This window comes from Corvus moneduloides, chromosome 4 (genome assembly GCF_009650955.1).
Source record: "Corvus moneduloides isolate bCorMon1 chromosome 4, bCorMon1.pri, whole genome shotgun sequence".
NCBI lineage: Eukaryota > Metazoa > Chordata > Aves > Passeriformes > Corvidae > Corvus > Corvus moneduloides.
In genome coordinates this window covers 34,718,028-34,744,476 of record NC_045479.1, presented here as the reverse complement: position 1 = coordinate 34,744,476, position 26,449 = coordinate 34,718,028, and the positions used below count along the sequence as shown (strand labels likewise).

General features: G+C 35.5%; 1 protein-coding gene across 10 annotated transcripts in view; it reads right to left on the bottom strand.

Moving 5' to 3' along the window:
* PPFIA2 (PTPRF interacting protein alpha 2) overlaps positions 1-26,449 on the bottom strand; it is a 296,305-nt gene that overhangs the window by 120,807 nt on the left and 149,049 nt on the right. For 5 of the 10 annotated variants that reach the window (XM_032105306.1, XM_032105297.1, XM_032105298.1 and 2 more), the window contains one exon: positions 23,520-23,582. The exons of the other annotated variants lie outside the window; for them this stretch is intronic. In XM_032105306.1, coding sequence (XP_031961197.1) covers positions 23,520-23,582 — 63 coding nt within the window. The remainder of the gene's footprint in view (positions 1-23,519; positions 23,583-26,449) is intronic. 10 annotated transcript variants of the gene reach the window in all.

Below are 26,449 nucleotides of genomic sequence, written 5' to 3'. Positions count from 1 at the left end.
TCAGATATTTTTTAAAATCTCTTGTCCTTAAGGTTATAAGTCATATTACATACTGAATGAAAAATCATTGTTAATAGAAAGCCAATGGTCTCAACTCACATTGAATATGGATTTTGAAGCACAAAACCACACATAAACACATTTTTCTCTATAGCCCTACAGGGTGGAGCCCTTGTTACTAATGTCCATACACATGGATTAGTGTCTGTAATACTTTCAGAGTCTTACAGAATAAATTTTCAGTGTAATCTATGGAGTATGTTTTTGCTGTTTATGTTTTCTCATTTCTTTGTATTGTTTCAGTGGGAATTAAAATAGACATTTTGGCATATGCTTGGGCATCCGGATGGGTGACAGGTGGTGGAAAGGATAACAAATGTCATCTGGTGACTTACAGCTCAAGTTCTGAACTACAGTAAGGCAAACCAGTCTGGTGACATGCATTTTTTGCTTTCCTTGGAAACAGAAAAAGATATGTTTATCAAATTGCACATCTTTGCTGTGCCAAGGCAAGCCTACTACCAGTACAGTCCCTAGTGCCTTGGTCAATATAATCTCACATAACGAAGTAATGAAGCTCCTACTAACTTGTTGAGCAGCATGGAATTTATTCTTAGGGTAATTTTGTCTGGTCATCAGCTTGTTTTCCCTTACTTTTAAGCAAATCATTACTCAAATTTCTGCTCCCAGAGAGTCCCATGTCTAATGTAATGTTTTTTCAGCCTCCAAATACCTTCAGCTTATATTCATAATATCTATTAGCATTTACCTTAGCTGGGCTACCTGTGTCCAGTGTTTTAGACCTTGTTACTTGAGTGGCCAACATTGTCCTTTCAAGCCTATTAATTATTCAGTTGCTGCTGCTGCTGCTCTCTGAAATTTCTCTGTGCTTTTGACACACCTGCAGTGCAAGCATTTACAACAAGCAGTCACCTCTTCATGTGTCTGTAGCTCAAGTGGCCAACTTCATCTGAAGTACTAGAGACTGCTCATTCATCAAGAGCTTGGAGTTCTCCAAATTGAATGATGGCAGAAAGAGGGCCTTACTCCTTGTGTTTATGTCATGAGCCTTTTACAGGGAAAGTCTCAAAGAAAATGGAGTTTTCCCTAGAGCTTTACAAATTATTATTTCTGTCACATCTGTTTTGATAAATTAATAACTAGGATAACAGCTCACAACTTCCAAATAATACTTCCAAAACTAAATGTAAAACTTATTTTAAAAATAACCAATTTATCCAAGATATCCCTGTGACCAATGCTCCAGGAAACTTTTTTTTTCCCACAGGTTCTACACTAAGCAAAGCATATTTTTGTTTTAACATAACACCCAGTTATGTAATAAATAACATAATAATGACCTCTGCTCATGCAATTGCCTCATATGTATATAGAGGGATCAAGGGAATACTGTCATTTGGAATTGCTGTTTGCAGCAGAAATCTTGCATGGTCAGTGACCACAACAGTCAGTCATACTTTGGGAGCCCTGAAGGTAATATCTGTTGCATAACTAATAGGAGTTGACAGGCACAACTGCAGTCTTAAAGCTCATGTAGAAGTTGTATGGCAGTAAATCTAATTAAGAACTGAAGTGAATTAAAACTCTATGAAAATTATTCAGCTGATTGCACTGGTTTTATACTATACCACGACATCAAGATGTTTGCAATTTTTTTCAAGATAAACAACCTGAGAAAGAGCATTGTTTTCGCCATCTGAATAAACATTATCTCAGAGCCTATCTTAACAGCTGCTTCTCTTTTTGTCTTACTACTTGGCCTATGAAATTAAGCCTTGAAAAGCAATTCAACAGAAATTTGTAGCCACTAAAAGGACCACTAAGAGTTCGCAATAAAAAAATTCAAGGACCTCCCCAGTGAAGCAGCTGAAATAAAGCTGGAGCAGAGGCTGGAGGGTGCCTGAGAGAGTGGGATGCCATTGGGACAGGAAGGCTGGCAGCGCTGCCAGATGTGCTGGCAGCAGGACTGGGCAGGGGAGGTGTACTACAGCTCTCTTACCATTGAATTTCTGCCTCTAGGGGCTGGCTCAAGAAATCCTGCTTTCATTGTCTGTTGTTCCCAGGAAAGGCCTGGCAAGATTTATGTTTTATGACCAAATATGCATAAAACATACATAACTAGTCTCCAAGTTGAGGGTATGCCACAGAAATTGAGATCTCATATCTCTGATGCTCATCTGTTCAGAATACGATCCAGTCCAAATTGAGCTGAAATGAATACAGTCTCTCATCATCCCCCCAAAAAATACTGAAATAAAGTAGAAATTTTATAATAGCAATAATAAAAACTAAATGAAAAACACCTAAAATTCAGTTTTGGAGACACTGAGGAGATTCAGCTTAAAATCTCCTCCTCTGGATTTTCCATCATTAAACCACAATTCATTGCAGGAATGAGTGCATGGACTAATCTCTGAATGGAAAAAAAATGGTAGAGGCTTATAATTTCTATTTTACATTCAACACAAGCTATGTTAACCAACTCGCTTTCCTACAAATTTAGATGTAATTAATTTAACACAGGAAATCACTATATACTACAATTCACTCAGAGTTTTAACCTTTTATTTGTTATGTTTTCATCCAATCCATTTGTGCATGGGCAGAAAAAATAAAAGGTATCTTCTTTCTTTTCTTGTTATTCCTTCATTGGAAATGTTCTTGGAAATTCTCCATGCCTTTTAAATGACCAAGGATTTATTTTAGCAATTTTGTCAGAACACAGACTTCATTCTTGCTGACTCTTATTAACAGGACAAAATACAAAAAAATTCTGAACAGATTTCACTATTTATTTTCTTGCTACAGAGAAGTCATAATAAATATTCCTTGATTCTAAACTAAGTAGAATGCCAGATTTTCCCCATCCCTGGTAGTGTTAATGGCCAGGCTGGATGGGGCTTAGAGCAACTTGGTCTAGTGAGAGGTGTCCTGCCCATGATAGGGGGGTCGGAACTAAATGATCTTTAAGGTCCCTTCCAATTCAGGCCATTCTATGATTCCATGATTCTATGATTTAAACACGTGGGTTTGGTGTCAGTCATCTAAAACATTCATTGTTACATCACTGCTCAAAATCAGAGTTCATTTGCACACAGGCTTTAGGTTTGACGTGTACCCTGAAATAATGTATTATAACAGGACCTGGGTAAAAAAATGGAAATCTATTTGGATCTCAGGACTAAAAATTTGATCTCTTCATACATAAAAGCAAAACTTTCAAAATTGTAGAATAATCTCTGAATTACTCTCTTAAAAACATCAGAGTAGTTTGCACTATGATGTTGTTTGTGTAGAGTGTTTTCTGTACTTCTCCACAAATTAATTCAAGCAAAATTGATTTAGTCTCTGTTTTCCACATTTTTTAGGCACTGGAATTTATTTTTTAACACCCCTTCAAAAAAATTGGCCACCAGTAGTATATTATACAAAAAACTGTATGATATGGGTTGGCCACATCACATTGAACTACTGTGGCTCTAATAAGAACTGAATGTTACTTTGACTCGCACCACGCTTGCACAGATAGGGAATAATTCTTCTTTAAAAGAGAGTGACTCTTCCAGTGGTTCTTACAGAGACATCAATTGTGTTTCAAACTATCAAGGATTTACCAACACTGGTTTGGGTTGCCTAGTGGTCTGCAAGACATCTAAAATGTGGGAAGTGGGATTGTGCGTCACAATGTGAGAGTTCCATTAACTGACAAAGACAAAGAGTTGCACCAGGGGAGGAATAGACTGGATATTAGGAATCAGACTAAGCAGGGAAGTGGTGGAATCACCATCGCTGGAAGCATTCAAAAAATGTGTGGACGTGGCACTTAGGGACATGATTTAGTGGTGGACATGGCAGTGCTGGGTTAACGATTGGCCTCAATGATTTTAGAGGTCTTTTCCAACCTTCACTGTCCAGTGATTCTAAGATAATGACAAGATTTCTGTTATGTAAGAGAGAGAACTGAGTGTCCTGGTTTCAGCTAGGGTAGCGTTAATTTCTTCCCAGTAGCTGTTACAGTCCTGTGTTTTGGATTTGGAATGAGAATGGTGTTGATAACACACTGATGTTTTGGTTTTTGGCTAAGTTGTGTTTATCCTAAGCCAAGGACCAATTTTTTATCTTTTCTCATGCTCTGTCAGTGAGAAAAGAAACTAGGGAGCAGCATAGCTGGGACAGGTGACCTGAAATGACCAAAGGGACACCACAGAATGTCATGCTCAGTATGTAATCTGGGGGGAGTTGCTGGAAGAGCGGCTGATCTGGGTTCAGGAAGGTGGGGGGGAGTCTGGCATTGGTCAGCATGTGGTGAGCGACTGCATTGTACACCACTTGTTTTTTTCCCATTCTTCTTATTATTCACCATTATTATTCTATTTTACTTTATTTTCCCTTATTAAACTGTTTTTATCTCAACAAAAAAATTTTACTTCAATTCCCCTCCCCATTCCACCAGAAGAGGAGATAACAGAGGGGAGGTTGAGTGAATGGCTCTGTGGTGTTTTATCTCCAGCTGGGCTAAAAACTATGTTATTGAGTAGCACAGTGGACTTGAGACCCCATTTTTAATTTTGTTTTTTTTTTCAGAAATGTGGGCAGGGACTGAAATTTTGAAATGTGTAAACATCTACCCACACAGAAGCACACAGTCAATGCTCCTTAGAAGAAAAGAAAAACATTTCAGAGGTTCAGAGCCCATGGAAATATCTATAAGAATTAATATTTCCAATACATTCACTGAACACAAAATCAGACAAATGGAGAACTATTATATAGCTTTCCAACAAGATTTCCTTCCTTAAATAATCAGTTGAATCTACATCAGATTTTGAACTAAGCCTTACAAATATTTAATTATTCAGCCATCCCCTTCTGGGTAGAAGAAATCATCTCAAGTCTCTCTGTGCATGGCCTGCTACTGTGAATGAGTAATTTACTATGATGGCTGGGGTCCCAGAGTAAGAGAGATATAACTGCTTTTTTGAGCAAACAGAAAAACACTCAATTACCATGTCAGTATCTGAAAAAAATTAAAAATACACACACAAAAAAAGCCCCCAAAACTTGCTTCTAAAGAACCCAAAATAATAATAGACTGAGGATTATTCTAGATAAAATTCATATATCTGATTAAGATAATTCAAACATATTGAACAGATATACATATAAATATTTTGGTGTAGCTTTGTGATCTCTGTAAACTGAATTTTATAGAAATATCACCTAAATTCGCCAGCTATATCATATTACTTTCATGATTTTTTAGAACAAGAGTACCACAACATTCAAAATTATATTTCAAAATTCAGTCAAAAAGAAGCTTTAAATGCACCTGTTTACATGTTAGTTGATGCAACAGCCAGTCTAGATAAATTCAAAGATAACAAAGAACAATCACTGTCAGGACTCATGATGTAATCTGCCTGATTTTGCTAGTACACATTTGCCATGTAAAGATTAATTCCCCCAGATTTTCGAAGTCAAAGAGGATCGCCACAGCAACATGAGCATTATGGCAATGGCTCAGTTTCTGGCAATGATTTTCTCGCACAGGATTACTTCAGGGAGAAATCTGACACTACAGACAGAAGTTATGGCACAAATATGCCATGGTAGTTTTCACCTGAATCTAGGGCAATAATAATATGACTATAATTCATTTGATTTTGGCAATATAACCACAAGCAACAATCCATGTATAACTCCCTAATCAGTACCAAACAGACAAACATTAATCTCTTTTCCATTATTTCCCAAATTAGCTTGAAAATTGTCATGTAAAAGTTTAAATTTTACATCACCACCAGCTGAAACGTGCTCAGTTGGCATTCCTGGCTTTTTCACAGTTAAATTATTCTTAATGGAAAACTGCTGAATAAAGTATGCAATCTGCTGACTTATTAATATTTCCCATGTCCTCTATTTAAATAATTTGAATTTGGTGTTCTGTATTATCTATTGTGTACTGATCACTAAAATTTATGCTTTCTGAAGAATAATGTCCAGCCAGCAGGTATCAGTCTGTTAAAACACTTACAGTAGCAATAAAACAGAAGAAAAAGGGGGAAAAAAAGGCATAATAGAATTAACAACAGATTTTTCTTATTTTTTAATCTAGAATCTCCTGTGTTCTGTGAGACTCTTCTGATTATGGTAAGAGATATGAGTTGACAAAAGCTTAAAAAATGATCTCAAGCACAAGATAGTAGATGAAAAAATTCAATGTTATTTATTTGTAATCCTTAGTATCAGGCTATAAAGCTTGAAGCTTCAAAGGACTTGACAGCCCCCCTCCCTTAAAAAAGGCAGAAATTTTAATAATTCTAAAAATGTAGCTCTTTAATACTTTTTAATATTTTTATTATAATGTAGCCAATCCAATTATACCAAATGAGTCATTCTCCCATATTTATGAACAAGAATGAACTTAAAGTCTTTTTTTCTTTCCCCATAAAAAAGGCAGATTGAAAATTTAAAGGTCTCTTGTCTTGCAGATCATGTAAACTAGATTGGTTTGGTTTGGAACAGATATCACAGTGAATGACAGTAACACACTCTGTTACTTTCAAATAACCCTAATTGTGTCTTTAGTGCTTTGCTCCTGACTGATGGGAACACTGAGGCACAGAGGGTCTACATTAAACATCTGTCAGACTAGTACTGAAAAGGGATGGGACAAAACATCACTCATACAAACATCTGTAAACACAATAAAGCTGAATTTGTAGTTCAGGTGTGTGAGTTTAAAAAAGCTCATAATATTATATACAGTATAGGATGAAACTGCAGACTGGCTTACAGTGTGTATTCAGAATGTTTTACTACACACACTGGACTCTTTTTTGTAGAAGTATAACTCATGTGCAGTACTATGGCAGCACAGTTTCCAGAAGTGGGATGAAAGTGTTGTTAGTTGCGACTGTAGGGATTTTTTCTTTAAATCATACTACTGTAGTATGGAAGTGAGTCAGCTACATAATAAGGGGAATTATACCATCCACTTTTTGTCCATTTAAAAATTAATGCCTTTGTTTTATAAATATTTATGTTCACTTTTTCTTAAAGTACCTAAATAATTTGCACATACAGCTATGTTGCAGACTACAACATATAATCAAGTGACATCTTTTAACATAAAAGATATTTATACCAATATGCCTCGATTGATCAAATATTGTACTGCATAAAAACTGATGATAATTTACTCCTCCACTTAGAAAATTTTTCATCTATTGAGAAATAAAAAGAGCAAAATATGGTCTAAAATGACAGATTATGACTAATTTTAAAAATAATTTTATGGAAAAGGCGATCGATTTTATTCCAATTAATCAGTTCTATATTTTCCCAGACATTTAATTATTAATATCATTAAAGATGGGATATGGTCACAGAGCAGTAGCATAGCACAAAATAAATTCCTGCATTGAAATACAAGACTGCAACCTCCCACAGTCAGCACAGAGTCTGAATTCATGCTTACCATCCTACTTCTTTTTTTTTTTTCTCACAAATTTAAAATAAACACAAGGCTATAAAAAGAATAAGCCTGGACAATATGCAAATTATTGAAGTGCTTTGCAGACTGTACAATGGCTTCAGCACATCAATGCACACATACAGCCCTTACTAAAAGGCAGATTGAGGTCAGTACATGGCCCTAAGAAATAACCTAAAATAAATCCTGACAGAGAGGATATATGAAGGGTGACTATAAGAAGCAACACATACTTACCAGTAAACAGAATAGGTCTTCCATTATAATGTTGGATAAGGAATGTGCAGCTTATTTTGGTGCCAATTCCAATTTCCTAGTCTAGCTGAATTTTAGCATCCCTGACTCACTTTCCAAACTCTTTACTTTCCTTGCTTCTCCACAGAACAACTTGTTGTTTTCTCCCAGGCAAACTTGACAAAATACAGCATGACCTTTTCTTCTCCCTCATTTTGCATAACTGTCCTGACACTTGTCTCCTTCTCTGCTTTCTCAGCATTGTCTCTGGGTAAATTTTATCCATGATCACACATTCAGTTATTATTAATAGGTCAACAAGTCCCCTGTTCTGATTCAGAAACCAACCTTCCTTCCACCGTATAATAATATTTTTTACCCTTTCACAATTTATACCAAATAATTAACATCAAATAATTTAGTATTTTAAATTTTTCTTTTTTTCCAGATTTTTGCTCTTTTGCAGTTTCCAATTTTTTCATTAATTTACTCAGTGTAAAACTACAGAAAAAGAGAAGGATGAAAAAAATGCAAACATGCTTAATTCTACTATTTTTAATAACTTCCAAACTTCAAAATATTAATCATACTAGATTCTAACCAAAAAATTCGTCAAGTTAAAAAGTTGGAGTTTTTCTTTTTCTTTTTTTTCAGAGGAAGATTTGTACAGAATCTAGTCTACTAATTGACTTTTTCCACCAACTGATCTCTTTCCATAAACTATATTTGATCTTTTCCTGGCAAGAATAATTGCTAATGGATCGTTGAAGATGCAAATATTAGATTTTCTATATCCAAGCTGGTCACCCAAGAGCAGCAAAAGTGAATAAATGTACTTTTAGGATGTGATTGATCTATCATGGCTCCATTCATATCTTTTGGGTTGAAAGGAACTGCACCTTTGAAATGCTGTTTTGTTTTTCTCTATAGGGTTTCTATAAAGACAATTGGGAAAGTGACCTCTTCTGCACTGTAGATGGCTGCTTATGGTCTGGTCTGTCCCAGCAGAACTAAAGCTTCACTGTGACAGGTAAATAAAACTCCTAAATAAAACTAATCCCTAAATCAGGGATCACTTCATCATTGGTAACCCTGGTGGCAATAATCTTGCTGTCCCCCTTGCCCCTCCAAAAAAATTGTTGAAAATATAAAATATAAATTGGTCATAATTATCCCATTCTTACAGGTGCTAGTGTTCAGCTGGAGCTGTATGGGGGTTTGGTTCTTGGGGAAGACAACAAGACAGGTGTCCCGAGTCACAAAAAGGTTAAACTGCTGCCAAAGCAGTTCAGGGCAGTGTTAGGAAAACCCTCTGTAAGAATAATTAAGCAACAAGCCTGGCTGTGAAGGAATAGTGTGGTGACACACTTTCACTGACAACTGAGGCAAGTGCCTGTGAGGGCTTATGGTATTGTTTTAATGGACAAAGGTGGGATAAGTGACATTTGGAAGATACTTCCATTTTTTGAGTCCATGACAATGAATCTGTATATATGGCTTCATTGCTGTGAATTCCACTTGCAGATCCTTTAACTTAGATGCCTAGAGTGTAAATTGTGATGATACTGCATTCACAGCACTTTCTTGATGTGTGTGCTGGAGATAATTTAAGCCATGGATTTCACAAATTTGCTTTCTGTTTGATAACTGAAAACATGGGACTTTTTCTTCATATGTTGACTTGCTCTCTTTCCAGTTAGTCCAACTAAGAGTTAGCTAATATTTGCAAAGTACAAATGTGTACCGCATGAAGGAATCCCAATTTTGCTTGGGATATATACTGAACCTTGTTTCAGATACTGAAGTTTTTAACATCAATCTTTCATTTCGTCTATACTATTGCAATGAAATTTAAAAACTTCAGTGGTGAAAACAAGCTAATTAGTCACAGATGTTCTTTATCAGAAGAAATATGATGAATTGGTAATTACTGACATAGACTTTGTCCTGAGGAAAAATATACAATGTAGTTACAGATGCCAAGAAAACCAAATTAAGGAAGGGTGTATTCTGTATTAGAAATTGCATAGATTTTATTAACAAAGAACTTATTAACCTCTGTGCCTTTATTGAAAATAAAGAAATAGTAAAACATCTTAAAATTACGTTAACATTCAGACACTGGTATCTATTTTTTTTTTTTAAGACTACAGGGTAGTTGATATAAAACACTTGGAGGTTTTTGAAATCTCTTTCTCTCTCTACTCTCCCCTCTCCCCCTCCTATTTCTGTCTATCTCTCTCACTCACATTTACTGTTAAATAAAATCCATACTATTGACTTTGGCACATGATCTTGTTTGCACTTTAATTTGAGCAGAGGTATTGCTTAATAACCAGATCATAAACAAAGCAGTGGTTCAACACATAAGAAAAAATACTGCTAATCAAGGGCTCTGTAGAACTCCAGTGATTGTGTTCAATAAATACTACATTTACATCAAAATACAGCCTCATTAGCAATACATTCTTTAGCTGCCCGCTGGACAGGTAGGTGGTCCAGAGGCAGATTCTGCTCAGAGCCTGGGCAATTCACGCATCTTTGTCCACATTTTTTATTTAGTCCTTCTTGCACTGACAGCGGCTGTGCAATGCGGAAGAACAGCTTGACTTCCAGAAGAACAGTACCCCAAAATTGGGACCTAGTCCATGACTTCTAAGAAGCGGTGAGTGATGACAAATGCATGCACATCCATGAGTTTTGTTGCATGTTTTACCAGACCTATCCACGTAGGTGTATGATTACCTCACATAAACATTACACAATATATGAACTATGGGTAAGTTTTGTTCATTTTTCAGATAATTCAGATGACTCCACTGAACACTATCCATGTTTCTCCATAAAAAGCAGAAAAAGCAAAATTGACAAACGCAGAGATTTATTTATTTTTTGAAGTTCTATTTAAGATATTTACTACAGGGCTGTGTCAGAGGAAGGTTTGCTACCTAATCTTCAGACACATACTTCAGAAACAGTTGGGCTTGTTTGAAGTGTGACTGCCACTTTGAAAACTGAATCATATTTGCCAACCCAGGTCCAGCGTTTCAGACAAAAGTTACACTTCAAACAACTCTAGTTGCCTTTGAGGTGCTGCAGAGCTCCTGTTTCTGTTTGAAGTTCATTATCCTACTACATTACTACCAATTCAATGTTACATCTGTCCCCTTTTACGACACTGTGTCTACTGATAACTAAATAAACAGACATGACAATGTTCAGGACAGAGTGTACGTGATAACTTCGAGCTCTTCTGTTCAGGAAAGCTAGGATTAAAGCTACCACCACAAGATATGATGGAGTCACATGAAGGAGAGAGAAAATAAAAATTATCTTTCTAAGGCAGTATTTTAGCGAAATTCATGCACAATTGGAAATGCACACATACAGACTTAAATACTCTCACCAGATATGTTTAGACCCCATAAAAAGCTAGACTCAGACTATAACAGTCACATAAATCCTGCAGAAAATACCTCATTAGTTCTCCATTCTCTAGGGAATGCATGTGCTTTTCCACTTGTAACAAAAGCAGTGGGACTTAGTTAAGTGTAGTGAAGAAAACTGCTAATTACAGCAATCATGCTAAACTGCACAAACTTTGATTTAGAGACACAATCCTCTCAGTCTGAAGCCTTAAAATCCATGTCTGCACAAAAAGATAATTGTCTGGAATGTATTTAGTATAGAGGCATCACAAAAAAATATGTGGGATATATCTGTTTCAGGCAGACAGCTAGCTTAGTACTTGTAAATTTATATTGTTTGACAAAGGCTGTGACAAGGAGAAATTAAAGAATCCCAGGAATAAGAAACAAAGTAGTGAGAGGGTCTTCTGCAGAGAATCTTGTTACCACCCAATGTCTACATCCTAGCTGCCCATAAAGCTCTGTCTCGGTTGTAGCCATGCACCTACAGCTCAGCCCAGCTTCAGCTCTCTCAAATGTACCACAGCTACCTCACAGTTTGTCTGTAAACAGTCTGTGGGTAATCTGGCAGGAAAAATCCCTCACTGGGTGCTAAACCAGTTTGGAGAGGGAATGAATGCTTCAATAAACTTCGGCAGAGCACCCTGTAGTGTCTCTGCTTGATGAACTGGAAATCTGACTTGGTGCACCAAAAGGCTTGCTGCCTGCACTATATTTAGCATATAACCATCATATTACTAAAAGTCCTAAAGATATTTATGTAGGTAATTATCTATTTTAGCACTACTGGCATGCAAGAAAATCAGTTCCCATAACAGAACTGAAGATAACACCTTGCAGCACCTCTTATCCTGCTCATCTTTTTTGAATCAATTGGTTTTCAATATTCTGTAAAGCTGTGTCTTGCCTAAAATTTCCATTTCCAGTCTTTATTATTTAAAATTTTATTACCAATGTTATGAGTAAGTAATTTTTATTTAAACTGAAATATCTATGCCTTATGTCCTAAGAAAGCAATGTGTATTTATGTATTTAAATTCTTAAAATGACAGCATTTCAGTGTTCATTACCCCCTTTTAGACCTTTATGGAAAAAAAAGTAAAAAAATGCCCCTGAACTTCAAACAAACCAAACCCCCAAGCATTGTAATCATATCAAAACACTGTCTCAGATGGAAGAAAAATAAGGCATGAGAACCAAATGAGGAAATTTTGCAAAAATCGAGAGTATAAAAAAGCTACCCATCTTTGCACTTTATACACACAGACAAGCAAGCCCATAACTGCTGAAATAGAAATACATGAAAACATCCTTGCCCTCTGATCATGTTGAGTTTCAAAGTTTCATCTTCTCTTTTGCCTCAGGGAGCTATTCAACTTGATTTTAATTTTTTCTACAAATCATGTGGAGATTTAAAAAAATTTTGTCTGTTATTGCATATCTTATGTAAAACTGTATGAACATATGTGCATGCAGTCTTCACTAGATCTTCAGATAATATTATGCCTAAGAACTTACACGTATCTTAATTTTTGAATATAAATTAGAAGTTTAATTTCTTTTAAATTATTCTCTGAAGACCCCCTCTGTAATAACTTGATAGTATTTCACGGATATCTTTATAAAACATTTAAAAACAAATCTTTGTTTTGTTTATCAGAGAACTAATGAGGTAATGGATGGAATTATTCATATGACTGATGCCTTCTTCACCTTTCCTCTGTGCAGTATTATAATTTTTTTTATTGGTTGATGAAATTTTCATTTAGGACTTCTGTATTCCAGAAGACTTGACCAAAGCCGTGAATTTTAGAAGCTTCTTCTTTATTATCTGAATGTGGCTAACTGCACTTGTTAAGGAAAAAGGGAGAAATGCATTTAGAAATTGCTTAACATGTCGTTTTTGTTCTTCCAAGAATATTTTCTGTAATTTGCAATATTGCCGAGTCTGTGTGATCGATCAATGAACTTCTACCATGAAATAACAGACAAGGATGAAAAAGCCATGAAGCTTAAAAAAGAATTCTTGAAGTAGCCACAGCTATCATATAGGAAGCTGAATTTACCTCAACACCAAGGGGACCAGTGGGTGGCCTTTATTGTACATAAATGGCTGTGTCAGTTGAGGGTCAACTGGTCATGTAAATGGACTTCCCTAAAATAACAGAAAGCCTTATCTTCCTGAGCCAGACGGATCAGCATGGGGGAGCTGTATATATGGCTCAACCCAACAATTATAGATACTGAACAAATAGCAAACGTGATTTTGAAGAGAGCACCAGGTTTACGCTTTCCTCAACCTATGCATTCTCTTCCAGCAACCAAGAATGTCCAGTGCGATGACAGTTTGCATACAGAGAATGGTAAGGGAATTATGTTCATTATGTGATTTCCCTGTACAGTGTGATCACTATATTGTACTTGCATTGTGGTTTCAGAATATTGCTCTGTCTGTTTAATTTTCTAAATTAAAATCCCAGATAATGTAAAATATCTTCAGAAAAGTAAATTTGGTACTAGACACTTAACCTTCCTCATATGCTCTATCTAAAAGAACCTGATTCTGATATTCTGAAAACAGCAGCAGAAATTCAACAGCTCTCTGGTTTCTTCACTTATGATAATATGTAGGCATGTGGTGTGGAGAACGTTAGTTTACACTGGGGCTCTATTAAAAGTACAGACAATGGGATCACATTGTGGATGCAGTCAGGGTTTCAAAGTATGTGAATAAAACTACTGCTCTGAGGGACTGAAAAATGTTCCCAGAAGTCTCAACTGCATTGGCAAATCTCTTAGGAGTAACAACATATGAATGATTCAATAGCTTTCTCCATGAGCTCAATTTCTGTTGAGTTGAAATATGCTTCTATGGTAGCAGAAGTGTCATAAATGATTGCCCATAGCTCAAAAGGACGGGGTGGCCACACCTCTAGCACCTACTGCACTATTTTCAATCAAGAAAAAAATTCACATTGAGACACACATGAGAAATGTGCATCATCATACTTTCCAACAGACCTGTTATGTGGCAAGGCTAACCATGTCAAAAATTCAGCCCCTTGCAGTAAATTTTGCTAAACTAGATACCAAGAATGCCTACAATTTTAGGAACTTTAATTCCAGTAAGTAATCTGCATCATGATACCTAAATACAAGGAGATTCCTCATCCAGGATAAATTAACAATTTATATAGCTGGGATTCCTCTCTCCTGACTTTGGTGTCTGACTTCAGATGTCTGTTTCAAAAGTCAGTCAGGCTTAGAAGTCCACTAATAAACTTATTTTGAAGGGAAAAAAACCTAAACTATCAAAACTTGACACAGAAAGTATTACATAGTTTTAAAATATTAATAAACCCAAATATGTCATCCCTAACCCATGGAAAGTTTTGCCATCAGCAGTACAATACTTGGAAATACTTTCTCATTGAGGTCAAATGTACTGAGCATTGTCTTTGGCTGATACAAGTGAAAATAATAAAACTTTCCCTTCAGTCCTTATGCTATGTGCTTATGCTTATGCTTTCTTCATGTAAAGAAAAAATTATTATATATTAAATAATTTTTATAAATTTGCACTAGTAACCCTACCTCAAGGCCTAATATTTCATCCTACTGTGTGAAAGCACAAAAATATATGTTTTCTTTCCAAAGGAAGTTACAAACTAAGTATAAAAAAAAGAAGCAGTAAATTGAGAGGGACAAGTCAGAGACAACATGACAACATGACAGATAATTGGCCTCAGCTACATAATGCATAATCTGTTTTCCTGATAAATCAACTGGAATGGGAAAAGACAGACATCACAGCCACTTGGGTTGACAAACAAATAGCAATCCCTGTGGAGAGCTGAATGATACACTTTCATACAGTAGAATCTAGAGTTTTCTGGGTCTGTATTCTGTAAGTGTGAGTGCTCTCCTTCAGTGCTTTGATTGCTACCACCTCCTTTACAGAGTTTTGGACCAGCAACATGGGCCACATCTGTCTTTATGTCAAAATAACATTGTGAGTATAAACACAGGAAATGCATTCCTCCATTTTCTGGGAAACAGTAAGGTCTTCTTTCCAGCAAAATGAAGCAGCTTTGAAAAGTGCATTGAACTGCAAGCAGGAAAGCAAGCGAACAAAATAATGGCAGAGATATGAACAGGAACTGAAACCAATGGGAATAAAACTAAAATATGCAAACAGTAGGTAACAGCCTGTAATTCCCAAGTTGCAGCAGGAGCTGTCCATACGACTGGAAGAATAAAAAACAATTCTGCAGGTGGCTGTTGTAACATCTGGTTGATATTTAAGACTCAAGATGTCCTCCAGTGTCTTCCAGTCTCTGACTCCCTGACTGTGCTAGGAAATCCCAAGTTTTTGCCATAGCATTGCCCCTTAGCTTGCCTTCCTTGTCCTGATCTTGGGCAAATGCTTCTGCTCAGGCCAAATAAGTTCATTCACACAATCAGAACAACTTCATCTGCTCTGCTTACAGCTGGAGAGTGCATGGTAACACGAGCTGTGAAAGGGATAGTCTAAAGAAGATCCCATCTTTAGTTTCCTCTCTAGAGAGAAGAATGAAAGTACAGTTTGCTAGAGGCCAGTTCTCCATAAAAATGTAATTTTCCATAGAACTCTGCATAAACCTTTTCTGTTCCTCAGACATACTAATAAATTAATAACCACAAAAATATCACAATTTTTGTCATGTGGGAATAGAATATTTCAAGGAGAGACCACAAAGAGGAGAGAATGACATGGCCTCTGAGATACCTTTGGAGTATTTTGGACTAGCTAAAAAGTATAAATACAGTTCACACATCTACAGTTACTAAAAAGGAATTATGCCACAAGATAGTTCCTGAAAACCTGTCTCCTTACCCTGTAAGGCATATTTTCTTTGCAGAAGTAACTAAATCTGTTGAATAATGGAACTGCCCTTAGGTGTATGTCACCCGGACAGCTGCTCCTGGAGTTGGAATTAAATGAGATCTTCAAACTCTACCACTGTAACAGCTTGGTCTTGGCCTCAAAGGGATGTAAGAACAGGAAAATTAACAGGGATGTTACTGTACTTTAGGCCAGGAGGTCAGGAGACCAGACTGACAGACTGGCCCAAAGAGATCGCATCTTAAATCTCAATTCAGAAATACTAAACAGATTCTGATCTCTTAATTTCACCCTTCATCTGCTTTTATCAATTACATTTGGATTTGGGTTCTGAGTTAAAACAGATGTAAATGTGTGAGAAAAGAAAAATGAGAAAAGATTACCACATTGCTGCACAGACTTGTGACAGACCTTCCAGCTAGAGTCCATGTAATTTACGACAAATTCTTAATCATTTAAACAGCCAGGAAGGTAATTCACATATTGATTAACTGGATCTAATAGCAAAAAATACTTACTGAAAAATTGCATCTTCTCAAATACAGTTATCAATAAAAATTGATTCCTTTCCAAGACAAATATTGATGTTTACCTAATATTTTAAAATAAATTGAGTTGAAGAAGTATCTACTTCTGTATCTGTCTTGATCTGCTTTAAGAGAAATATCAAAGACATTTTTTATGGAACAATCAAAACACATTATGAAATTTGAGGATGATATTTTAAAAAGAAAACTGTTTCAAAGGTTATAGTTCCTAACAAACCTTCAGTAATGATATTTTCTAGAAAAATAGGTCAAAATTCTTCTGAAACTAAATGGAAATGTAAAACTCCTTTCACATGACTGCAAGAGGAATTAGACCTGTGTAAGCTTAAGCTAATAACATTTAATTAATTTTCTAATTATTTCACTTTATCAAAATTGCGGGTCAAAGAGACTCAGGGCTAAATTTTCATCTGATAAAAATGTGCAAAATATACTGAAATCAAATATACTAAAGTACTTACATAATTCACTAGAGAAATCAAACCATTTTAGAGCTACTTCTCTCACTTCTGAAATCCAGTAAGACTTTTTGGCAATGCGCACAAGCTATTTTTATTTCTTTGATCATTTTGCGAAGTGGAAACAGTTCTGCTTCTGTGCTTATAATCTTGTCACATTCTTGCTTCCCTTCCCTCTCTCCCTAGCAGGGATCATGCCCTTCAAGGGGAGGCACAGAATGATGTCATGACAAGAAATATCAAGGACTCATGAGAGGAAACCAGCCTCCCAGCACATGCTCTGCATCTAAATCTAAATTGGCACCCATGCTTTGAAGTATCTTAACTAATTCAATTCTTCAAAATCGATCTATCTATTCCTCAAATGCAGTACTAGCTGAATCCACAAACCATGGCAAAATTAAAAAAATGGTTTTGATCTTCCCCTGGAGGATGTGGCCATGGAGAGGACAGAAGAAATGAAATAAGGTTATTTCTTCAAAGATATTTTTCAAATGGAGACACTAATTACTTCATGCAAAATTTCATAAGATTTCTTACTATCCAGTTTTCAGAATTATATTAATACTACTCGAAACCAGAAATTTAGACAGAGACAGACTAATCCTGAGAAGTTTTGAAAACTAGGATCTGAAAGGGATTATTTTTCCATCTGAATAAAATTTTCAATATTTCCAAAATAATACAGCCAAGAAGTAGCTGAATATGCATCAAAATGAAGAAGTCATGGTAGTAAAATTTATGCATTATTTGTCTTGGGAATAATCTATTCATATAGAAAAGTATATATTTAAGAGAGAGAAAGTTCAGCAGATCACAGGATGCCTTGCTAGAAGTATCTTTATTAGGTTTTTTCTGCTCACTTGTCCCAAGACGTTTCCTTTTGTTCTTTCTGTTTCACTATTAAATATTTATCTTATTTCAAATAATCTGCCTCTTCACACTTCTCTCTTATCCTATAATTATGCTTTACTGTGCAATTATGCCTTTTCCTACATAAAATACAAGACAGGGAGTAATGGAATAAGAAGCTAGTTTATGCTAATAATTTGATATTGTTTGGTGCCTAAATTTGTGTAATGTGATGAATGGAGATATCTAGATCAAAAATAAATATTTTACATAATAAATACAGTAATTAAATAGAAGAATGATCAGACAAAAATAACTGATGGATGATAAATTTTCCTAAATTTTTGTTTTGTTTGTCTTTTTCTTTTAGGGCTTGCTTTATTTGCCTTGATTAAAAAGCATCTATAATTTAATCAGAAAAAGAAGAATGTTGCAAAATTCATGGTATCACTACTCAGGTAACCTTTACTAGGGTTACTACATATGAATGAAATAACAATGGTGCAATTCAAAGGTCAGGTGAAATTCGAACTCTACAGAAGGATCATATTCCCATTTCTGTTTTTTGCAAACATAAACCACTTCACATTGTAGCAGCATGAGAATATAAATGTACCATTGGAAAGAGAGTTTCTCTTAATTTCTTTTAATAGGCAGCCAGTAATGCTCAAGGAAAACAAATATGTTGCATTTTACACATACTGTCTATAGAGTTCTCATGGTATAGATTTTTTCCCAGGCATTTCCTTAGTGAAACTAAAATCAAGATTAATCCTTGTCTTTGTATTGCATTCCATAATTATTGTATCAAGCATTAGTGTATTTTCAAGCCAGTCACTTCCTTGAGGCACCAAGGAGAGTCAGGACACAACCTCTGGTGCAAGCTTTTTCCTCTGGTCTGTCACTTGCAATATCAGTAGGTTTTCCAATTACTTCTAACTCCAGTCTGCAGTAAGCATGAAACAAGTGCTTAAGTAATACTGACCTTTGAAATAATTCCTTTTCTTTCTCAGGGCATGTTTGTTTCTCCCTCTAGAAGACAACTATTAGCAATTTAATAAACCAGAACTATTGGCTGAAGAAACAATTACAACAAAATTTCCATCTCACTACTCAAAATGTAGTACATTGACATTCACATATAATTACAGTAAAACGCTATATTAGAAGAATGTAAGAGTGTTATTTAAGTGCCAGTACCAGGATTACTGTTGTCTAGAAGCTGAGTTCTTACCAAGTTGAGTGGTTGAACTAGCAGTTCGGGCCTTTCTCTTCAAATATTTAATTAAGTGCAATATATAGCTTGGTGCCACAGATTATTTCACTGACTTGGAACTAATTCATAAGTCTAAGGAGTTCACAAGTATATTTGGTAATACATCCTCTATAAATTCCCTAAGTGGAATGAATCATTTTCTCATTAACATGTTAGATAGGCCTGATACACAGCATCAAATCTGGGCTGAACAGCAAACTAGAAGTAGAAATTCCCAGACCACATCACAAGTGCCACCTGTTATACCACCATACACAGTTTCGTCTGCTGGAACTCAAGCTACCTTATGAGGGGGCACCTCTCTCCAACTTTAAGCCTTCCTGAGACATCTTTCCTATAAAACTCCACATTTCCATAAAAAGATCTGCCTTTTCAGTTTGGAGAACCATGCCATTGAAACATCCTTCTCCACTCTTACTTCTCCTCCGTCTCAGATCACATTCATCCCCACAGCCACCAGCCCCTGTTCCCACTGGTGTCTCTGATCCCCCACCTGCTTCCAGACTCCATGCTTAATGACTCATAATTATTTTCCCCCTTCCACTCCATGGCTTTTCAATTTAAGTGTTACTTTATTCTAGTCCAGGAACTTTTCCCCTAGGAGAGCTTCCTCCCTGCCTCCCCTTGGTTCCAGCAACATCATCACAGCAGCAAGAAAGGTTCCCAGCTTCACTAAGCAAAAGCTGTACACCATAAACATTGCATATTTCTAAACACAGAAATAATCTAAATCTGAGCTGATTTATTTTTCACACGCCCTGGGATGGATGGCGTTCTTTTAGTCTTTCAAAGGAATTGGCCAACTGCCTTTTGCCAAATGAGTTATTTCCCAGCCATTAACAGCTGATAGCTCTTCTGTATCCCTCTTTTGTGAGACAAAAGCAAATTAGAGGAGAGTAGTAAAGGAAAGTATCTAGAAGCATCATTGTTATCTAGAAAATTGTTTCCTTTATATTAAATCTCTGCCATGAAAAGATTTTGTCCCACCTGTTTTCTGGTGATAGGAATAGGATTTTTCTCAGTAATAATCCAAAGGAAAAATGTTACCAAACCAATGAAAACCAGCTCTTCTCCCCAAAGCATAGTTCTTTCCATATCTAGATCTTGCTTCTGTGTCTGAAGGTATCTATGGCTCCCTACATAAGATGTGTCTCAGAAGTAGGGAGGGAAACAAAACAAACAAAAAAAAAGAGAAAACCAGTGGCGAGTTCTACAAGAAAGCACAAGATGAAAAAATAAAATTAAAAAGGTGTAGATTAACTGAGATATCATCTGAGAATTTCTTCTTGCAAATCCTTGCAAATGCTGCTACAATTCCAAATTCCTGATTTCCATTTTGCAATTTTCATCCTCTCAAATCAATGCATTGGGCCTGTAACAGTCCAAACGCCATGGGAAAGTGTTGGAGTGCTTGCAAAGCTATGCCAGGACTGTGGTGGTCTGCATGTTACAGCATTACCAGGACTGTGCTGCCACATACTTGAGATCCAGGACAACACTGTTGCCAAGGCATACATGTGCCAGTGATACATCTCCCCAGTTGCAAAGCATTGCTGCTATCTCATTCCACCTCATGATTTAACTCACTTGGCACAGCTGGCTCGGCAGCAGGTCTGCCAGGTCATTGCCTGTCACAAGATCTGAAGCAGAGGCAGAAATGTTGGGCTGTGCAGTGAGATTTGCTGGCCTTGGGGCAGGGAAGTGAGAGATGAGGGCCGAAGATCAATACAGAACTGCAGAGTCATTGGCACTGAGAACAAATCGAAATTGCTTTTCTTTTTGCAAGTTTGTTTGTGACTGAAGTAACACCTGAAGACTTTAAACTACAGAGTTCGTGAAAAGCTCGAGAAAAGAAACCTCCCTGCAATTTTTTTCCTTCCACAGACATAAGCAAGACATCTACATGTCAAGAGGGTCTGAGGCTTCAAAGTGTGAGGTGATAACATAAAATGGTTTTGTATTGAATATATAGCAATTTCTTCCTGAGTTTCAGCTTTATTGCAAGCCTTGCAGTGTGTTTCCATCAAGCAAAATGACATACTATACAACCTTTACATCTAAAAACCTGCTTACATTTGTTATTAATCACATTAAGAGATGTTACTCAGGCTTAAGAAAGACTTTTAAAATATTTTAGCATATATGTCTCATGAACAATCTATTCTAAGTTTTCTTTATGGTTTTAGCATTTCAAACACTGCTTGTAGGTGAGTAGTTCTAGAAATATATTTTCAGTCTGAGATTAAGAGCCAGAAAAGCCAAACCAAATGTATTGTGACTTTTTGACTAAATAACTGAGGTTTATGATTAATCACAATTTATTACTAACACCATGTATTTAAAATGTTGAACCAGTGCAATATAAACTGACTGTAAAATTTTATGGTTTTGAGGCCATCCCCTGTAGTTATCCCTTTTACAATAGGCCGAAATACAAAGTTGTGCAATTCACAGTAATTACAAGAAACATTTTAGAGTAATGTAGCCCAATAATTGAAAATTTACCATGCATTCAGAGTTTCAGCTGCAGATTTGACAGCCTTAATGCCCACCATTAAAATGCTGGTTCACACAGGTAATTGTGGGGTTGGCATTGAACAGAAAAAAAAAAATTATTTGCTTAATTTTGTACTTGTAAAGTAGAACTGGCTTCCTGTCCTCCCTGCAAGATTCTGGGTGAAAGGCTGAGTGCAGCCTTCCACTTTTTGCTCTTGTTCAAGTGCATTTGGATGACATGTAGATGTTCATAGGGATTATATTCTATCTCTGAACAGGATTTAACAGAAATTTTTGTCATTATTAGTTATAAATTCAAAAACATAGAATAATATAACATTTTGAGTTGGAAAGGACCTTAAAGATCATCTAGTTCCAACCTCCTGCCATGGGCAGGGGCACTTTCCATTAGACCAGGTTTCTAAAAGAAAACTAAAAGATCACAAAGATTTTGAAGTAATACCATGGACTTCCATAACTAAATTGGAAATAGTGCTTTTTTCCATGTTTATAATTTCTGCCATATTATTATCTTTCATATTACTAGCTTCCATTACAAATGGTACTATTTGCAGACTGGAATACTAAAATGGCACTAGAGAAGTTAAAAGTCATGTTGAAAATCCAGAAGAGATTGGAGATTAATCATACACTGTGTATTGAGGAAGTGTTTTTCCTTTGCATAGAAGCAAGTCTGAAAATAGAATCAAACAGTACAAATCATAGCCAAGAATTTATATTTATCTATTCCAGGAATGTATGCAGAAATCCACAATGATTCAGATAGTCAGATGCAGAATTTTCTAAGAATGCAATGTAAAGAATTTCTCCGTGTTCCCTTAAGAGCACAAACTTTCCAGAAATGAAAGACTGGATTGAGATTATTTTCCCAGACAGGGAGCACAAATTCACTTCTTACCAATATTAAATCACAGTATTTTCTCTTTTAGCTATTAGTTACTTTAATTAGATTGTGCTTGTTCTTTGAATATTTGCTATATCTTCAAAGAACCCAAGGGGTTGGAAATGTTGATTCAGAATTCTGTCTGCCAGCTCCCCTATAAATATGATAACCTTTAATTGAAAAATAAATTATAAAACACATTACATGATAAAAAATAGCTTCTATAAAATGCAGAGGCACAGTCTTTTCTGGAGAGTACATCCCAATTTTCATTAATGTTTCCCCATTAATGTATAAGAGTTCAAGTTTGGCCCAACAACTTTCCATTACCTGAATAGTTTTGGTCTAAAAAGACAAATGACCTATTATACTACAAGTGAATAATTTGCTTCTTTTCTTAACCACATATATCGCTTATTCTACCTTTCATAAGCAATAATAACTTTTCCTCCTTCTATTTTAAGTCATGGTATATATTTGCCTAAGCAAGAAAAATGAAATTACCTTCCTTCCACATTTATTATTACACATCTTCATATCCAAACGCAATTTAGAACAAGGTTAAGTAGAATAAATATAGCCTCTCATTGCTATCCTCATTTTGTCTATTCTTGTTCTACTGATTTCAACTGACAGGAGCATTGAGCTGGATGGGAAGCAAGGTAAATGCAGAAGGAACTATGAATATATTATCATCATCTTTATTTAGCTGCACCATCAACCTGTGTAGAAAGAAATTACAGCAATTTGGGAATTTTGATAGGCTGAAACCTCACTTGTAGTACAATATTCATTGACCCTGGAATATATAATGTGAAGTAACCTCGAGACGCACAAGCTTCTGTGGGCAACAAAATATCAAATTCACATAAGGAGGCTTCACATTTAAATTATGCAAAAAACCAAGATATTTTGAACATACATTAGGGCAGGATATGGTCCTTTGAATGTTATTCTCAATGCTCGTACCAGCAGCAACCGTCATCTGCAAAAGGGGGCAACAGAGATTCTGCTGAATGGAACAGAATTTTGTACAGTACTACAGTACATTTAAATTACACCATACTAACAGATGAATGCTATCATTCAAACAAGCTTATCTAGAGAACACTAATGTGGCTCAACTGAAATTCACATAAAGAAATTGAAGGTATTGTTACATCTCCTGGCTCATGAGATACTGAGGACAACCAAATAGTAAATCACTTTGGTGTTCTGCACTGTGTTCACAGAAGTGGTCTCTGAAGCACTGTCAAACAGTCTGATAACTATGGAGAAATAATCACAGCTCCATGGCTGCCTTTTACCTGAGATCTCTACAAAAAGCAAGATGTTTACCTGCTTGTGAGGTTTGAATAAAGTAGGATGTTCTCCCCCATATTAAAACATCTTATGGAAAGAAATCAAAATAAATAAACCTATTAAATTATTAGGTACAATTTACCTAGTAAATTGATAATTTTTTCATGCTGTCTCAGACTTCCTTCTTGCATCAAACAATCATAGGAATAGAAAAATAGTAAGAAAGAAGCTATGTGCATTTAAAAAATCTGGAAGTCCCTTCAGCTTCTGAAGAATGGATTTTAGCATAGAATGCTATTTTTCCTCCTTTTTATTACTTTCTAATTTATTTCTGCAGAGCCCAACATATAACATTATTTTTTAGACAGACCTTGACTAGTAGGCAATCTGACCAGACTGTATTTATTCAGACTTCAAAATTTACTTCAGAAGAAATTGTCAGCAGAAAATTTCAAAAAGTTCTAGATGTAAAAAACCCAACAGTTCTAGACTAAACCTTTAAACAATTTCTTTCCACTGCTGAGAGCATATGTAACAATACATACAATGTTCATGCTAATTATAGTTGAGCTTTATCATTTCTCAAAGTATATATTGACCTAAGCTTTATTTCTTTGACTATTTACCAACTCAATAGAGTAAACCTAGTATTTAGGCAAAAATACACTCCTTTTGGATTCAAGTATTTTTAATAGTAGATAATAATATATGGAAAACACAACATATTGCAAGATGTGCTTTATTATAAATTTAATATTATAATTTGAGGAATGCAAACCTGGCTGTATATTACAGCTTACTTTTGCAGTAAAAAAAAATGTACACATTATCAATATATTTAACAACAGCCACGGGCATGTATCTATGTCCATCTATCTACAAGTCACATCTTTCCAATGATCTTCACATTTTGATTTATAACAGTTTTTAAATACTTGAAATAATTTTAAACTTTCAGTCTCTTAAAGCAGAATTATGCAGTTATATAAAAAAAATCTTGAATTTTAAACAAAACTCTCCCTGTATGCTGACAAGTTCTTAACTTGTTTCTGTCAGATTTCCCTTCTTTAGATTTACAGCCTTAAATATTTGAAAACATTTTTATAATGCTATTCTTTTTACTTAAAGGATATTTCACTTCATACAGAGCAGCTACTTTTTAAAAGATAATTTCCATGCAAAGCAACTTCATGTTCAATTCATGTATCATGTTCAGATGTATCTATAACACCACTGTTGCTCCAGAACTTTTTAAGGAAAACACAGTACATATTATGTCAGCATGGCATTGTTTTAAGTAAACAATACTTCAGTAAAAGTAAACACACACATTATAAATTTTACGCATTCAGTCTCATGCATCATGATTCAATGGCTCATAAATTACATCTCGGTGTATATATATATATATACATATATATATATGTACACACAACTACTAAAAAATGTTGAAACAAATGCATCTGGATTCATGTGTAAGCAATTCACAAATTTTTGCACATTTTAATTTCCATGTGTCTGATATATGATTTTTTTTTATAATTTTGCATTTATGTTTAAAAAGGTAGATCTACTGTATACTTTTGACTGCTGCATCTGAGCTCTGTTAACTAAGTTGTTCTTGCTATTCATCACTGCTAACAGCAATATTCTCTGAGTTACTTTATCATAATTTTTCAAATTATCTTGTAAACAGTTTTCCCCCCTCTTTCCACTTGTAAAACTGTGATGAAAGACCTAGTGACAAAAGGTATAAAATGAGTTCTGCTGAATTCAATTCTATCAGCTGATGGGGTTAAAGTCCAGTATTTTGACTCTTCAGGCCTACTATGGGAAACTTAACATAGTTGGGAATGAGTGATCCCTGGTACTTCAATGCTGTAAGGCTATTTCCTTATAGCTGCAGTAATTTCCTATCCAACTGGACTTCTAATATCTAAAGCGTCAAGTATAAGAAAAATGAAAGAAAAATATTCAATAAAAAGTATAAAATTTGTGCATTTATTCTAAAATTGTTTTTCTTCAAACAATGTATATTGAGGCGAATGCATAACATTGTCATGAAGATTTTACTGGCAACCATTTGAGACACAAAAATCTATGAAAGAGTTATACATTGTAAGTAATGCAGCAATTCCCATTCATGCATGTTAATAAAATATTTATTCCATTCAGGAATGCATCTAATAGTATAGGATCAGCTTACTACTTTGTACCTTAGTAACTACAACCTATTAGAACTAATATTAATTACACTTTCTATTACAGGTTGGGCTTTCTCCTTTGGAAAAGGTTTATCAGAGGAGAAAATAGGGTTAACAGGGAGACAAAATTCTGGAAATGAATCTCTAGAATATGCATATGTTCTTGTTTGGGATGAGCACTTCAGCTACTATTTGCTGTAAACCACATGCAGGGGGATAGATCCTCAAGCTGTATCCTACTGATGGACTCAGAAATATTTCCAGTCTCCTTTCCATCTTTCTCTTGGATTTCCACATAGAAGAGCCTTGTCTGAGGCTGTGACACTTCTGAAAACATATTCAGAAA